Here is an 18,309-nt window from a genome sequence, read left to right as displayed (position 1 = left end):
TCCTTCGGCCCACCCCAAGATGCCAGAGACCATGTTCACACTTACTATCATAAAAACCACTTTCAGTGGCTGCCAGAATCAGACAGCAGTTTCCAGAAATCAGACAAGTGTGGACAATGTCTCTTTTGTGCTGTGATAAAGGAGCAGGCCTTCTCCAAATATACTTGCACTTTTATGAATTTTAAAACAACACACAATTGTGTCATTTATTCACTGGTGTGTAAAGAGTCTAAAATCTCAAACATTAATAAGTCTAAAGACCTCACAGATACAGTTAGGCCACACAGGCACTTAAACAGCGCTAACTCTCTCTCTCTGTTTTACCATAAGCTAAAGCCCAAGGTCAGAGATGGCACTTCTTCTTTTCTAATATGACATTGAAGGTTTGAGTATCGTCTGATATCAATATCAATCTGATATTATTTCTATGAAAACAACAAATCTTTAAAATGAGCTGTTTTAACTATTAGTGTTCAATAACACTGGTGTAAAATCAAAGGAGGGTGTGGTGTCCCCTTCTTTTTTTCAAATAAAGCAAGATAATTTTGGGGATGTTGATAAAAGTCAACAGCTGAGTTGCAAAAAAGCTGTCAGATACCAATATCAACACTTCTTTACTATATAATGATCATTTTTTGACTTAGGCCACAACTATTATTAGTCCTTCCTTTTCCTTCTTAATCATCATCATAATTATCATTATTTTTTGCTAAAATATTTACAGCAATGTGCAAATCAAGTGAAGGAAAAAAAAACAGTGCCTGTAATAGGCAGCAACTGATTCTCCATGCTGGATATGCATGGCATTAGTATTCCTGTTATTAATATTTGTTTCAGTGCTTTAATATTGACGTGTAAAGCATGAGAAGTCAGTATGATAAGATTAACTGCAGGCGTACTTCGTTTACACCGTTTTACGTTTGAACTGATCGTTAAACCAAATCTGCTCTCCTGATCATCAGGATGAAGCAGTTCTCGAAAGCTGCACGGACACGTCCGTCTCCGGCTAACAGATGGCTACTGAGCCGCTCTGCATTGTCTCGGATCTCCACGTTTTCAGGATGGCAACCGAGGCGGTGGCCCCCGCCCCCTCTGTTTCTCATTGGCCGACTATCCCGCCCGTCACGTCGCCCTCCGCCAATCGTGTATCTCCGTCTATGTCCACAGTCGGAAGTGCGCCCCCACCCCCGCGCCCCATCGCTGTTTTACCGGAGTCCCCGGCCCGCCCGCGCTCTCCCGAGCCTCGCCACTCGCTCGCTCAGCTGCGCGTAACGGCCAGTGATGGTTCGGTTCACCAAACCGATTCTTTTAAACTGCACGACTCATTAAATCGAAAGCCCGCTTGACAACCACACAGAGCAAACTGGCCACAGTCCAAAGACAGGAGATGTGGGCGAATTTGGAAAAGTTATCATTGATACGCTAATCTGTGAATTTTATTCGATTATATTGTGAAAGGTTATTATTGGTATTTTATTAGTTTTAGCACCCTTTAAAGGGGCATTCCACCGATTTTTTTTTAATGTCTGCACAATTCCGTGTTTGAGATGTAAACGAAGTCATTCAGAGTGGTTTGATGTTAAATAGTTAATTCGTAGAAAAACTTGGGGGCTCAGATTTCTTTACAGTGGTGGTGATGGAACCAGGGGTCCCGAAGTCTACAGCACAATATAGCCATTTTAAATAAAAGAGACTATTTTAGGACTCCTCTCACCACCACTGTGAACAATCGTGACTCGGCAGGTTTTTCTAGAACGAAGCATTTCACACCAAACCAATCTGAACGATTTCCACCTTAACCAGTTATTTACGCAGGAATTTCGAAAAATAGGTTCCCCTTTAACACATACGTAAACGTTACGTAGCACCACGAAAGAACAGTTCGATTCATTTGAACTTGTGAATCGACTCGTCCGATTTCAAAAGAACCGATTCGCTGACGAGTCGGACATCGCCACTAGCGACCGTCATATTGGCTGTCAAGAAGAAGGAAGACACGGGCGAGAGAGAGGAGGCTCTCCAAAGAGCTGGCCCCGGATCAAATGGGCATTCCAGAGCAGCGGAATTATATCAAAATCGAAGTTTTGCTTCGTGCATGTGTGAAAAACGGACCCCGGGAATGAGCAGCGTAGATCTCGCCTCGGGAACGCTTGTGCGGGATAGCTACGAGTCTGACATCTTTTGATAGCCATCTTTTTTACAGACAAAAGAAGGCTACGAAGTGGTAGACCCGCATAGCGGAGGTAAGCGCACTCGTTTAGATCCTCTTTTCAACAGTTTGTTGGCTGAACGTGTCCGTTTTTACCCGTTTCGCCTTTGTGTGAGACGGTTTGCTCGGCTTTGTTAACGTTAGCCTGTTAGCGAACTCTCTGGACTGAATGTAACGGAACGCGAGCGATGTGTCACCGGATTTCCAGCGGTTCTCCTGCGGGCTGCACCTCCTCGCTGTCTGTCTGGAGGAATCTCCTCAAACCGTTGGCAGAAGTTGGCTTGGCTGGTCAAAAATAACAAAATGTGCAGCTTTATTTCTCATTATTCAGGCTTTAGCTGTGGAATATGGACGTTTCAGTACTGCACAGACTGTACAGGCATGTTGAATAAGACCAGCTACTTAACGTTACGCTGCCTGGCTTGGGCCAAGTTTATCTTATTAAAACGTAGCAAAATGATAAAAAATGAGTTTTTCCAACCTCCTTGAAAACCAGGTTATGTTTTATCTGAGCTTATTTTTAAGGTGGCACTCATGTTTCTTTAAAATAATAAGACATTTAAGTCATTTAAATGTTCACTATTTATGTTGGTTACCATAATAGCTGTGTACATATTAGATTGTTGAGGATATTCTCAGTCATTCTTGACTGAGAACTTGAATTTTCCCAAAACAGTGAAAATTGGGTTTCTTTGTTTAATACATAATACAAAAATACCCTTCATGCCGTGGCCCGGTGGTCTTTGGATTTAGGTCTCTGTCTGTGAGCACTGGGTCAGCTTTCTTCCATCCCAGCAGTTCTCAATGACAGCTTTTTGTGTCTCAGTACCACGATTTTTGTGTTTTTCATCTTCTGCCACCTGGCTAAGCTCATAATAAACTTCATAATTACCTGATATCACGAGTCACGTTTGTTAAAGCCAGGATTCCCAGACCTGGGGAGTATTTCACAAAGCAGGATGTCTGAATTAGCCAGATAGTTTAAGCCCAATGTTGAGGATTGTCCCAGTGGCCAGTGTTGAGACTGCCTGGGAATACCAGGTGCTGTAAGCTTTCCTTCTCTTCTTCTATTTTTTGTGCTCTCTTTTATTCAGTACTGAGTACTTGTATAGTGTTTGTATAGTAGCCTGTAGTCTGAGAAGTAGTACAGAGTAGGAATGTCACCATACAGTGTAACTGTCTGTTTCTCTGTGTATATGACGGTAAACTCTTGAATCTTGAATAGAAATGACCCTCAGCTCTTTTCCTTTTGGAAAGGCTTGACTTCAGACTTAACTTGTGTTATCTGGCTGAGCTGAGAAATCATGCTTTGTGAAAAAAGCATGTCTCCCTTCTTTCAGTTTTTGAAAAACACAGTGCTTGAGCTGCACCCTTGTTCTGAAACATGACTTAGATTATAATTAAGGCCCTTATTTGTATTTTTGTTGTTAGAATTTGTCCTAATAACATGTATAAATGTGTAATAAATGAATTGGAGTTTGCCCATAGCAGCTACGTGATGCTAAATTCAGTTCATCAGTGGCCTGTAGCACACAGCATCTACCACAATAGCTGTTCGTTCGCTATTGCGTTGAAGTCATTTTGGGGAAAAATAGGATGCAGAGTTAATTCAGGAACAATGGGAGGGGGAAAGTAGCCTATTCTGAACTATAAAAAGGCTTTTTAAACAGAAAAAAAAATTCATGACGACTTTATAATAGAATAAAGCGATTTAACAGTATATTCACATGTGGTGCATTTACATATGTCATGAAAAATATGAAGAGAGCAAGTGCCATCTGACCTTCCTTGGGCCTGATGCCACAGATTTTTGGCCATATAGACCACTATCTTATCACAAAAATCAAACATCATCCCAAATTTGCATGGTATGTACGTGTCTTGTACATTTGTTCTTTTGATTCTTTGCATCATTGCCTAAAGATAAAACTGTGTTTAGTACTGCTGGCTCTGAGGGGTCTTCCCAACACAATGGTCCTGCTACAGGTGCTACATTTGTAGTTTAATCTTCATGCAAAACCCTCAACAAAGCACCGTTGCTGTAGCACCACCAGAACAGCCTGAACTCAGACATCCTTTTACAGCAGCTCTCCAAAAGTGAGCGAAGTTACCACAAACATCTCATTTATCCTCCTTGGGAAAAAAAAAGTGATTACGCCCTTAATGTTGTCCAAAAGCCAGGCCACTCATCAGGACCCCATGAGGGTAGGCGTGCCGAGCTGAGAGAAACAGCAGAGGATCTTTTTTGGGTTTAATATGGGGCAGCGTTGCTGCAATCTTCCTGCACTCCTCCATTTGGTCTTGCGGAGGTGAATCACCACAGCTACGTCCTTGGTGAGGTCCATTTTTTGCCATATGTGGGCTTTTTGATGTAATTGTTCATCCTGCGGAAATGAGTCATCTTTCATCTCCGTTTTGTTTGTGACGTTTCCATTGTTGTAGTTTAGAGAGTGGCTTGCCATGAACAGCAGTGGCTCGAATAGACTCTGCTAGCCATTGCTTGAAGGCAGTTTTTTTTTCCACTCAGTATTTGTCACATTTTATGAGACAACCTAAAGCTTTTGATTATTGCGTAGGATTATATCACTGCTTACTGGGAAGAAACAGTCACAAGTTGCTGTTAACAATGTTTCTCCAGATGGGAAATGACAGCAGCAGCTCTTCCGTTGAATCACATTCTCATTTTCCTTTGTTCTGTGTGCTGATTTCTGCACTTCTCTTCTTCATATACATACCCACCAACACAAGACCAAAAGCCTTTCATCATACTAGCACTTACACTCTACCATACCTCGCACACCATCGGCCCTTCCTTGCTTGGTTCAGGTGGGGAAAGGGCATAAGTGCTCTTTAATACAGATTTGGCACCAGACTTTCACCTGTTCTTCTATAATACGCAGTTTCTGTCTTTGATGCCTATTTATTATGGTGCCAAGCAAATTAGGAGCACAGGATATTTGAATGGACACAGATTAGTAACCTAACGTCATTTAATTTGACTGCATTTCCAATAAGCAACCGTTCCTATTTGAATAGGGGGGTTTGTCATTCAAGTTGAGGAACATTGTTAAACTGTACACACGAGGGCACGTTAGGTGGTTGGTTAGATGAAGCGCACCTTAGATGAAGCGCACAGCTGAAAATAGTGGTGTTCGGTTCGGAGCCACTTTTCAAACATCTGCAAGTGATAAGATGGACAACTGTTTTGTCCATGTTCTCCGAGAAAGAGTGATGCGCAGCAGTGTGAGGAAATCAAACATGGCTGTGCAGGAGTGTAGAGAAGGACGTGGTGGATGGGCTTTCAAGAGCTACTGAGGTACATAGAGCCAAAGCTACACCCAGTCATAGGATTTATGTTCATGTTAACATGGGCTGCTAGTAATGAGGTGTGAATATAAGTACTAACATTATAATATAGAACTTTTAGCAGCCCACACTGATGCCTGGCACCACTTGGCACACATTGCACCATCCATACAAGGAGGACTTTTTTATTTTTTACATTTTCTTCCCAATTTAGTCGTGTCCAATTCCACCCACTAGTTAAAACACCCCCAATCACATGATACCACTACCACTAGGAGGACAAAGGCAAACGCAGTCATGTGAAGCAAGCCATGGCATCTTTTCAGACTGCCACTTTGGACAGCTGAACACGTTTGGAGGAGAACGCTAACCGCCAGCTTTATTACGTCAGCTAACAGACGCCAGTGCTGCCTAGCATCGTATATATTTATGTATATATAAATAAATATATACATATAAGACCTGTAAGACATATAGGAATCAGAGTCAAGACGGTGAGTCCAAGTCAAGACCACAACCCGGAGTGGCGAGACTGAGACCAACTTAAAGAGTTTTCAGAATATAAAAATGAAAAGATGAAGGGGAGAAAAAAGGAAATGTGTTTGGAGTTAATTGTTATAAATTATCATTAATTATATGTGATATGTTCATGCATAATATTATCTTTTATAATATCGTCTATGAAGTATAAGTATTATATAATCTGAAAGTATCATTTATTACTTTATTTTATAATCTTAGTCCAGCTTTGCGTTGGACGTAGGACGTCTCTTTTCTTCTAAATCGTATTCTGAAAATAAACCATATAAACCAAAAAACACATCCGTTTTTATTACTAAATGAAAAAATAGTAATAGTAGCCTTTGATCTGCCCTCGGGATGTTTGAATTTTGGAACCAATGAACATCAACAAACAATTTACACCGGTAAAGCCCTCATGGAAAGGATGAATTAGATCCTTAACTGGCAGCGAGGGAAAGGACTGTTTTATACTGGTTTGAACATATTGTCGATGTTCAATAATGATCTTGAGAACATTTCTGTCAAAACAATGATGAGTCTGAGACAAGACCAAAACAGTTAATTAACGACCAAGACTCGAGGACTACTACACTAGTACAAGAGTTACACTTCTGAAGAGCAGTTAACTGCGTTGGAGTGATAGCCTAGCCCAGGGGTCAGCAACATGTGGCTCCGGAGCCGCATGCGGCTCTTTTACTGCTCTGTTGCAGCTCCACAGAAAAATTAGAATATTTATGTAAAAATAAAATAATCCTCCTTTGCAGTAAAATAAAGCTCTGCTGATCATTCAACACAGTTTTAACAATAAATGGTCTTAAATGCTGGAGTTAATGTATAACGGCTAATTCACCCTTTAACCCTGAAGGTTGGCACGCAGACTGCTGGTCATCATAGCAACAACAACAATCTAGACTAGCTAACGAAAAGGCAAAGACAAAGATCTAAGACGAACATTGATAATTTGGATGAATGGACTTATTTGCGTTATTTCCTGATACAGGAATCTGCAACAAGAAACTGTCAAAACACAAAAAAGTCGCTGAAGTCAGCCTTGTAAAAATCGTTGAGAGACGTATTTTACAAGAAACTTTTCAACTTTTGCGGAAAAGTTTCCTGCCGGAGATGCGAGTAAAGCGTCTATAACTGAGCTAAAGCTTAAAGCAGAGCAAAGTAAGTCTACATTTTTGTTTATATTATATATTAAAGCCTATACTAACACATCAGCACATACTAAGACATATTTACAGCCAGGATGGTAAAATGGACATAAAATGTTGGGGCTCCCATGGTGGTTTAATTTTTGTTGAAAGGACAAAATGGCTCTTCTTAACATTTGGGTTGCTGACACCTGGCCTAGCCAGTGTTACCCAGTCCAGTACTAATAATCTCTGAACACATCTCTGGTACTCATTTTTGCCTTTAACGTGACTGGACACAGGGTTTCGATCATGAGCTATACGAAATGTTCAGCACTGCTTTTGCAACTGTTTCTGGTCGTGTCACAGCTCCTATCACACGCTAAGGTTCCTTGTTCTTCCAGAGAAACGGGAAAGATAAACTAGGTCAGTTTTGTCTTTCTGTGTATGAGCTCTGTGCTGTGGACATGAAGAACAAATCACATATAGTTTCATAATATGCTTAAGAAAACATATTAAACCTGATAAGGGTAATATTACAGATTAACTTCTATGCTTCTCCATAATCTTTACAGCATGAGTTTGAGTGCATGGAAAGAACACTCACTCAGTCCCTCCCTTCTGGAAAACCAGAGCTGCGCTTTGTTTGTTTTTGGGACCATGATTAGCAAAGTCAAGGAAAAAAAATATGCTAACTCGCATGGAAAAAGCACTGCCTCCTAAGATGCATCTGATATTCTGGCACATTAGGGATGCATCTTGAGGGAAGAACAACAGAGGGTGGAGGGGTCTGTGAAATAAAGGAGAAGGACAAACAGAATGTGTCCTTTCATGTGTGAAACATTAAATTAAAGTTTCTTACTTTCTTTCTTTCTTTCTTTCTTTTATGTCGAGGTGTTCATTTGAAATTGTTGATGTGTAATGTGTGTATATATATATATATATGTGTGTGTGTGTGTGTGTGTGTGTGTGTGTGTGTGTGTGTGTGTGTTTCTTCTCTTTTTTAGTCATCTGCTAGTATTTTTGCTTTAGCAAAAAGTTTAGGTTTACTGAATAATGTGCCATGTTTTGGATTATTACATAGTATGAATTATTGAGTCATAACAAAAACTGGAAATATGATTAATCAGACTGCAATGATTTCATGATACATTCCTCTGTTTGAGAAAAAGGCAGCATCGCTGTAATTTTGTAATGTTCAACCAAGAATATTTAAATGCAGACTGCGTTTAACACAATGGATCCCTTGTGTTATTACTGCTGTCAACAGGTGTGTATGATTTGCATATCTTCACAGACTCTAATCCTTGGCTCAACTGAATGACGGAAAGAGATTTCATATAAACAGAGGAAGTGGTGCCGTGAGTCAGAGGCAGACCTAAGAATATATGCATGTAAGCTGTTGTCCACGGGTATTCTTAATTTCAGCTTTAAAGTGCTCATGAAAACTTAATTATCCTCACTTTTTTGAAACAAAAGAGTTACATATTGTATGTAAACAGTGTTTCAGAAGTTGCCATTCACTCCTCGGTCCACACAGTTCATATATGGAAACTAATGGACTGGAAAAATAGACAGTTTAATGATGTCACCAAATGCAGCACATTTACATATACCCACCTATAGACCTCTGAAGTGTCGTTATTCTGTAGTTGGCATCATGCGCTCTGGATCTATGCTGGATACCTGTAAAACAGAGATAAATGCTGTTTTGGAAACTCAACACTGTCGCATTCTGTGTTAAAAATGTTTTATAAGACTGAAAACCTCACTAGAGTAGAACACTAGAGCAAAATACTCCATGTAAGCCAGCGAGATTTGTCAAATGTTGTAGCTGCTTTGGCCGTTTGAGTAGCTGGTTTAGGTATATAATAGTGTTGAAGTTTCATGCTAGCATTAGCTTCCTTGTAGTGACACTTGGGAGAAAAATGGACTTATCAGACTTGGGACGTTTTAGTTTATCACAAGACACGATAGCAATGATTTTCAAAAACGTCATACATTTCTGTCATAGAGAAATCCAGCTTAGACCCAGAGCTCCTAACATGGGCATGATGCGCAACTTTAGAGGTCTATGCAGCCCATAGCAGTTTAGCTCCACCCTTTCACCCTGACATTATAAGGGGTGTTTCAGCAAAGACAATACAGAGCAGCCAATCAAAACAGAGCTTATTTGCATATATCGGTCTTAAGAGCACAGTAACGCAAACAGCCGGAGAGGTTGGAAAATGGTCATGCTTTGTCATAATGAATTTTGACTACTTTATATTAAACCACTCTAACATTATAAGTGAACACAGGATTGAAAAATAATTAGTAGTGTATGGGCCCTTTATATTTGTATGTAGTTAAGGTCTTAACAAGGAGTTGACCCAACTATACATGACCTGTTCGCAGTGTCAAATAAAATGAATAATAATAATAATTAGTAATTTCATAATCCCAGGCAAAAGCAATCTCAGTACTCATCGCTTTACTTCTGTGTTACTCTCTGAAATATGTCCTTTTAGTACTTCATTTCAAGTCAACTACAAGATCAGCAACTGTAGAATGTAAACTGTAAAGTGTTGCGGTACTTAAGTTACAGGAAAAAGTAATCACATTACTGTTACATGTTACTTTGTACCACTTTATGCCCAACACTGCTAACTGATGACAAAATAGACCCTTGGTTTGACATGTAGAATGTTTTAAAGCAGTTTGACTTTTATATAACAGTCAGAAAAGGATTCCAGTGAATTGTGTTACTTGCATTCACGATAACCCCCTTGAATTCGCAGAGGTGGAACCTCGCCTAGTGTTCTTTAAGAAATGGCTGAAGCCATTGTTAATTACTTCAGTTTTGTCAATTCCTCTTACTTACCTGTGTCTACTATGGTTCACTTCCATAAATTCATGTTTTATGCCCAACACAGGTAAGTAAGAGCGATTGACAAGAACTGAAGTAATCAACAATGGTCGTAAAACAGATTTTTGTCTTGGAAGATGTTACTTTTGAGTTAGTCTCCTTAAAATCAAAAGAGCGAGAAGGATTAAGTTGTGCTGCATGACCACAGTGGTTCAGATAAAGTCAGGTCAACATCTGTGGCAAAAAAGGAGAAGAGAAACTGTTCATTGTCTGACTGGAGGCTTAAACAGACAAGATGAAAGAACTGACTCTTATTCTTGTCTGTCTACATGTGTATGTTCCCTCTGTCTGTGCCCACTCCCCCCCCACTCACACTATTTCTTCCTAGCGTGTATGTCTGCTGCCATGACAGGGAAAGTTCTTAGTCAGGTCCAGACTGGCTCAGTAATACATTACATACCAGCAGATCAGCTGGGAGAAGATCCTCAGGTTCATTTATAGCTGTGGCCTTGTACCCCTACATATCTGCCTGGCAACTCCATGCTCACTGTGTGCCTGTACAAGCCACTGATCCTCACTTTATTACACACGTGCACACCTCGTACTGCACACACACACTGTACTGCCGCACTCACCCTTACTGTGGGCACTCATGCCTAACATGCTTCACACACCCACCTTGTCCAGTTACTAGCCCCAAATTGCATTTGCAATTTACAGCCAGAAATACCACCATGACACATTCTATTCGCAGTTAAGTGCCCTCACAATTATTTTGACACAGTTTACCACAGGACACTATTTAACCTACATACGCCTTCATGATTCACACAGTTAAGTTTAAATACAGACTAAATCAGCATCCCTGATTTGGTTAGCAGGCCATATTTGTAGCTGCTAATTCTTTGCTTCTGTTTATCCAACAGGTCCTAGTCTCCAGCGTATGGAGAAAGCAGGGAAAATGTGGAGCAACCTCAGGAACAGATGTCATACCCTCTTCCATGCCAGCGGCTCAGAGGCCAACGCATGCAGCCTAGACATGGATCGTTTCCACTCTGTGGTGGACCTGAGCCAAGGACCACACACAGGTGAGTCCCAGGCTGCTCGGGACTCTTCCCCTTCGCAGGTTCCTGTGGTAAGAGGGGGACGCCGAGGCCATAACTGCGTAGCCGATATTCCCCAGATTGTAGAGATCTCAGTTGACAAGGAGAACGAGGATGTACGGAGGGTCCCACTCGTGCGGAGGGATTCCTACTCACGCCATGCTCCCTGGGGAGGGAAGAAGAAGCACTCCTGTTCCACTAAAACACAGAGTTCTCTAGAGGCAGACAGGCGGACAGGGCGTTCGAGAGGAGGGGTGAGCAGGCGAGAGCGCTGCTATGGGACCAGTTCCATCCAAGAGGTGAGTGATTCTGGAGGAGGGGGCAGCGGACGGAGCTTAAGTGTCCGCTCTGTGCGCCAGCGACTGAAGGACACAGTAGGCTTATGCCTGCCTATGCCGACCCCCCGTCGCCCCCGGTCGGCCAAGAGCCAGGTTGCCTCCAAGCGCAAGATCCACCTAACAGAATTGATGCTGGAAACATGCCCATTCCCACCAGGCTCCGATCTGGCCAACAAGTGGCACTTCATCAAGCAGCATACAGCACCAGTCAGCCCGCATTCCTCCACAGCGTTACTGGATGCTATTGACCCAGTGCGTGCCTCCCCGGAGGACGAAGAGGAGAGGCTCCGTGAACGGCGTAGACTCAGTATAGAGGAAGGTGTTGACCCACCTCCAAATGCGCAGATCCACACACTGGAGGCCACTGCACAGAGATCTGCCCTGTACAAACTGGGACCAAAGATGGCTCCTGGTTCGAGTGAAGGAGCTGGGGAGGTCAGGAGCTTGGGTGCTGGAACCTCTTTTTCAGGGGGGTTTTCTGGGATAGTGGCACAGGTTGGGGCGAGCATGGTAATGCCATCTCAGGCTGCTGACTGTGACTCTGAGGAGGACTCGACTACTCTTTGCTTACAGGCACGGAGGACTAAGCAGAGGCATGCCTCCGGGGACGGGCACTCCTCTAGGCAGTCAGGACCCTGGAAGGTTCACACACAGATTGACTTTATTCATTGCTTGGTACCTGATCTTCTGGCCATCACAGCGCTTCCCTGCTACTGGGGGGTGATGGACCGCTACCAGGCGGAGGCCCTGTTGGACGGCCGGCCAGAGGGCACCTTCCTACTGCGTGACTCTGCCCAGGAGGACTACTTATTTTCCGTTAGCTTCCGTCGTTACAACCGCTCGTTGCATGCACGCATTGAACAGTGGAACCACAACTTCAGCTTTGATGCGCACGATCCCTGTGTCTTCCACTCCTCCACAGTCACAGGTTTGCTGGAGCACTACAAAGACCCAAGCGCCTGTATGTTCTTTGAGCCGCTGCTCACAGCTCCCCTGCATAGAACCTTCCCTTTTAGTCTGCAGCACCTGGCACGCGCTGCCATCTGCCATCAGACCACCTACGATGGCATTGGTGCTTTGCCGTTGCCACCAGCCATGCAGGACTTCCTCAAGGAGTATCACTACAAACAGAAAGTGCGTGTTCGCTGGCTAGAGAGAGAGCTGCCACTCAAGGTCAAGTGAGGCCTGACTCTGTGTCTGAGAGAGGCAGGAGCTGTGGAGGCAATGGACTGTCAGCCAGTATGAATGTGCATGGATCACATCAACCCTCATTCAACTGGCTTTTAGGCGTGTGGCACAGGGGATGTTTTGAACTGCCAATATTCAGTTGTTTTAGTTAATACTTACTTCACTTGGAATACGCGTTGCTAATAACCAGTGTATGCTTTCGGGCAAGCATGTGTTGAACAGGTTTGAATTGGAATGGTTTCTTCCTCTCTGCTCAGACCATATCTACCGGATCTGCTTCAGCCTGTCTGCTAAACTGCCTGCACTACCCTGCATCCTCTCTGCAATTAAACTCATTTGGAGCAATGAAAGAGTCTTCTTATACTAATTAGTCCCAGATATTCACTCGTAAAACGGCCAGCGTCCATTTAACTTAGTGAACTTACTGAAATAGTTTTAAATCGTTCTAAAGCAAGCCACTCAAGGCTACATGCAACTTCCTTAAAAACTAATATTTACATATGTATTATATGAATTATTTACTAAGTCACAGCTAATTTAACAGCAATAAGTTCAAATTACTATATCCTTCTCAGTATGAAGTTTCATGAGGCAGCGCTTAGATCTCTGAACACTGGGCAGGGTCACAGTTAGACATGCACCTTTTCAGCAAAGAGCTCTTTTTTTAAGGGAGGCACAAATTAACTGCATGTAGAGGAGGAAATTGCCAGTTAGAGACAATGATCATTTCCTGTTACCTACCAGCTACACAGAGAGGAGTTAGACGTAGCTGAACGTGTGCCATAAAATAGGTAGGTTAGTGTTCTAAAATTGGGTTCCAAAGCAGTGTCATCTCTCTCAGCACAGTCACCGTTTTAGTCTGCTGTTACGTTCTGTTTTTTTGAGTGAGGATCTCAGCTGAAAAACACAGGCACTTTGTCATTTGTTTAAAATATATGTGGACTAAACGTATGCAGTATCAGATTAAGATAGTATTATTGATTCTGTGTTCCTTCATCCCTTTATAGGGCATAACTCGAGTTCGTGTCTACAGTTTGCTGCCATCATCTACTCCTATTCAGAGCATGAATCAATGGTCTGAGTTTCATGCTCCTTTGAAATTTTGGGATATGAAGTTGTCTTCATTCAGTCTGTGCAGGTGTTATATTCTACATAACATGTTGGTTTTGCTCTGTGGTTTTTATTTTTGGGGAGGAAAAAAAGTAATATTTCAAGTCAGTTTGAATTGGAAATCATAAAGCATTTTCCTTCAGTTGTTTCTGAGTGAAACATGGTATCAGGGAGGGTCTCTGAGGTAGTTTATTGTTTTTGCTAGTTGATAAATGAGGGTGGTTTGAAAGGGGAAAGTGAAACATGATATCTTAGAGGTGGGCAAAAGTTTTGATGAAAGGTTATGGGAAAAAATGTGTCTTTTTAAATAATATGAAATGAATTGTGCTTAATATGACCGGGGACATGAAACTAACAAGGTTAAAAAAGGTCAATTTTGATTTCAGGTTGACTTTAAAGGAATAGTTTGGTGAAAAATCAAATATACCCGATTTTCCACTTGCCCCAGATGTAGTCGATCAGCCAAAATATGTTTGGAGTGCAAATTCTTCTTCTCTAGTTTAGTACTGGAGCTACAAGGCTAACTAACTAACAAACACTAGAATTCAGTAGTCACCCAAATAGCCTGTATCATTTCTGGAATAATATGTCCTCAAAACCCCAAACCCCAAAAATCTGTCAAACCACATCCAGGTCTTCATTAGGTGCAGACTTGCCAATGTGGTTTAGGGCACAGTATGACTGACTGTGAGCTATAAAAATGAACAAAACTTCATCACTACAGGCAGCCACTTCATAAAATTATGGCTGGGTTTCACAAAGCAGGAGATTCCTTTATATTTGTGACAGCCATTGTCACAAATAGTGATTCTAGATCAGCACTTCTACTCCTGAGTGGTTTGTCAGTACAGACTCTGATGCCTAAAGTCGCTGCCTGTAGTTTTGTACTTTCAGTAAGTCATACTGTTTCCTAAACCACATTGACAAGTCTGCACAACCCTGATAAAGCCCAGGATGCAGGTTGAGTGGGTTTAAAAAGACATTTTGATGATGTATTTTTGCACTACTGTTGACTTCTAGTGTTTGTTAGCAATGTTAGCTTCGCCGCTTCAAATTTGAATTAAAGAAGCAAAATTTGGACTCCAAACGCATCTCAGCTGGGGTACGTGGAAAACTGGGTAAATATGATTTTTCGCCGTACCATTCCTTTAAGGCCTGTACAGTTACCTCACTGTTACTGTCTTCACTGTAGACAAAGCATGAACACAGAGAAATGCCATTTGTATACTTGTTTAAAGTATTGATGTCCTGTTTTCTTATCAATTGTGGTTATTTCCACTTGCGTTGCACTTTTAACCATTGTGAAGCATATACATTATGCTTCCTGTGTCATTTTTGTGTGCACTAAAGAATGAGATTCCTTTAACACTGTAAAAAAAAAAAGCCAACTTAATCGTATAACCTAAGATAGCATATGCTTAATTTGTTGGTATGAATGGTGAATATTTTTGATATGGGACAAATAAAGGCCAACCTAAAGTCAAGTCTTCAATTTAATGTCAAGTTGGAATATCATTTTAACATGGAAAGTTGCTCAGGTCCACTCACCTTATGCATAACGATATATCACAGTGTTGTCCAGTGCTTGTGTTTTTTAGGATCACTGACCAAAGGTGTGTCTCTATGCTTAACCTGTATTAGTGATACTTTCTGCCATGATACTTTCTGCCATGTCCTCCAGACCTTTATCACAGTTTGTGTTGAATGAGCAAGAGCAAGTAAATGCATCGTCAGTAATATCGCTTCTGTTTCAGCTGAAGTCGCAATCAGTTTTGAATGACCGAAGGACTGACTAGAACGGCCCCACAGAAGAACAGATCTGTCGGTGATCTTTGCGCAGAGCCTTTTAGGTTTAGGTGTGGATGTAACAGAAAGTTAGCACCAGTGTTCTCAGTGACAGCATGTGCCTTAATCCATCCATCCCCTGCTTTCACACTCAGGTTCTGTATTTTAGACTGCTGTGCCCTGCTCACGCATATACTTAGGCCTTTCTGTGCTACCACTCAGCAAATGAGTCTCCCCTGGCAGAGTTACACCCTGCCCTGCCCTACAGGCGCTAATCACAGGCTAAATTTACTAAGCTAGCCTCTAAATTTACCACCTACTAAAAGGACCAGTCTGTGTTTCTTGATAGTTTTTATGAAAATATAGAGGAGAGGGACCTTTTTTTTCTTTGCCCTTCCGCCCCAGTCTGACCACATCCTCAGCATCACCCTCTTTTTCGGATACGTCGAGCTGAAAGCAGAAATTCTGTTGTTTGTGTAGTCTTCTTGGCCTCCACAGTGTTTGGGCACTATGCTAAAGTTAGCATTAGCAACTTAGGCTAACACAGGGCTCCATTGAGACATTTTGAGTGCTCTGGTGGCTCGCTGTGGGGAGTTGGGTTGAGGTAAAAAGAGAAAAAAAAGTCTGTCGGTCATTATTTGGTTAAGGCTTGAGAGAATATGTTTGCCTGCAGCCATTGTGGATTTCTGTACACTCCCCCTGCCATTCAGGCATTGTTAGCCGCTTTTGAAATAGTGAAAATCTGTCAGCCATGGCAACAGAGAAGAAAGGGGTCTTTTTCTTAAGACTCTTTTGAACTGCGCCCCATAATTATGATCTAGAGCGGTGGGGTTTTCTGTATCAAACGGTTAGTATGATTCTCAGCCTTTCTGTACTGGGGAGTCTGAGGCTCTTCCTGCACTTTGTTCCCTATGGGAAATGGCATGTGTCAGGCTTTGCAGTACCACATGTTGCCCATATGAACTGTAAAACAGACCCTGCGCCATGAGTACAGAGGAACAGCGTAGGCTCTGTTTCTGTTCACTAGTGATAATGTTTGAGACGCACACCCGATGCTCCATTCTGACCTATAAAAAAGAGAAAAAGTGATAATGAGATGTTTTATGTTAGTAAGAGATTTAAAGATTTATCAAGAATTAATTATAGGATTAATTCTGAGCACCAGTACTGTACGTAGAGCGAGAACTGAACATTTTCAGTCAGCCTACCCTACTTTTGCCCTTAGATTAACCTTAGCTCTGTGCTAAGCTCTGACCTTACAGACTTGGATTTGTACGAAGTATTTTAGAATTAGTGTCAAGGGGGGTTGTATAATACTTTTATGCAAACATATTAACAAAATCATTATTTTTTACATAAATCTTATCCCTAATATGCAATGAGCGTGATATAACCATGGTTGCTATACTGTCACTTTAATGCTGTACGTGCACATTTGTTGCTATATGAAGGCAGGCGCCTTGGTGACAGGGCTTGACAATGATGGGGACTAATGGTTGTCATTCTGCATCCCACACGGCCTTACAAGACCAATCGCAACATCCGCCCCACTGCTACAGGCTGACGAGCTCTCATCAGACAACTATAGCCTAACTCGAATTATGTTCCTCCTTTTCTTTTGTTCTTTTTCTCTTTCCATTAGCTGACGTCAGGCTAGAACTGGAGTGGTTGAGTGGTGAACGTGTTCACTTTTCAGTATCTGTGTTTAAACCCTGCCCTTGTTGTTTCTTTTTTTTTCTTTCTACTTTCATTCTTTTGTCTTCGACTTCATTTTCATTTTGAAAGCCAATGGATACGATGCTTGTAGTTGTCACTCTTGGTGCTTTGCGAATGCTTCATTGTCTTAATATTACAAATAAAATTGTCAAGTGTATTCCTTGCAGTGAAAGGACCCCACATTTATTGACTGTCGGTATCTGCACTGTGTTATGCGCTCATTATGTGGTAAAATGCTATGTAAATGTTTGCAGATTTGGAGTTGTTGTTGCGTTTCATCTTTTTCTGACTCGGATCAAACATGAAGGGTTGACAGAAGTCATACACGCAGGAGTAACCAAAGACAGTTGTAAAAAGCAGTCGTTGCAGTTATTCATTTAATTGGATCTGAAGTGTAATTAAGACTGCTCTATACCAGGAAAGCATCTGGGTTGGCTCCAGAGAGCCTCTGGTTCAGAGACGAGCACGAGCTGGCTTGAGAGGCGCGGTCTGGTCGCCAGTGCTTTATTATTTGTCCCTCTGATATGAAGTATAAATAGTATGTGGGTTATCAGTTTCTCATCAGCCACCCAAAGCTGATGAATAATTCAAGCTGTGCTTTTGACCTGGAGATATGAAAGAGGGAGAATCTCACTCAGTTTTCGCTTACTTCATTTAGCCCATCAGGGTTTTAGGAATTCTTTCAGCACCTCCTTGTGCGGAAATGGTGAGACTTAAGACATTCTGGGCATTTTGTGTGCAGCAGGGATGCTGTATTAGTTTTGGAGGTTCATACTTGAACGGGGCAGTCTAATATATTTTGCAAGGGTCCAGTTTATCGAAGAGAATAATCAATGCAAAATATCTACGCTTCAAAAACAAATAGTTGTATGAATTTAATCATTTTAAGCCCCATTCAACTTAATTTAACACTACACTGAAAAACATGGTGCTGTAAATTTGCATGATGCAAATGTGTCAAATGGTTGCACATCAGCTCAACGCAATTCTTGCCAAAAGAAGCAAACCGAAAGACTGTGGCGTTGATGTAATGTTGTATGTGTGTGCA

General features: G+C 41.8%; 1 protein-coding gene across 1 annotated transcript; it reads left to right on the top strand.

Annotated features, from left to right (window-relative positions):
• The first annotated feature begins 1,951 nt into the window (after window positions 1-1,951).
• socs5b (suppressor of cytokine signaling 5b) lies at window positions 1,952-17,433 on the top strand. Its single transcript, XM_036573828.1, has 2 exons — window positions 1,952-2,243; window positions 10,948-17,433. Exon 2 carries the CDS (start codon window positions 10,965-10,967, stop codon window positions 12,642-12,644), a length of 1,680 nt encoding a protein of 559 aa, XP_036429721.1. The 5' UTR covers window positions 1,952-2,243; window positions 10,948-10,964; the 3' UTR covers window positions 12,645-17,433.
• The last annotated feature ends 876 nt before the right edge of the window (window positions 17,434-18,309 follow it).

Source organism: Colossoma macropomum, unplaced genomic scaffold, assembly GCF_904425465.1.
Source record: "Colossoma macropomum unplaced genomic scaffold, Colossoma_macropomum, whole genome shotgun sequence".
Lineage (NCBI taxonomy): Eukaryota > Metazoa > Chordata > Actinopteri > Characiformes > Serrasalmidae > Colossoma > Colossoma macropomum.
Note: the sequence above shows the minus strand (reverse complement) of the source record. Positions and strands in the feature narration are given on the sequence as shown.

Bases quoted from the DNA above. Each gene is read 5' to 3' on its own strand.
- socs5b (XM_036573828.1), top strand. From the start codon at position 10,965: ATGGAGAAAGCAGGGAAAATGTGGAGCAACCTCAGGAACAGATGTCAT.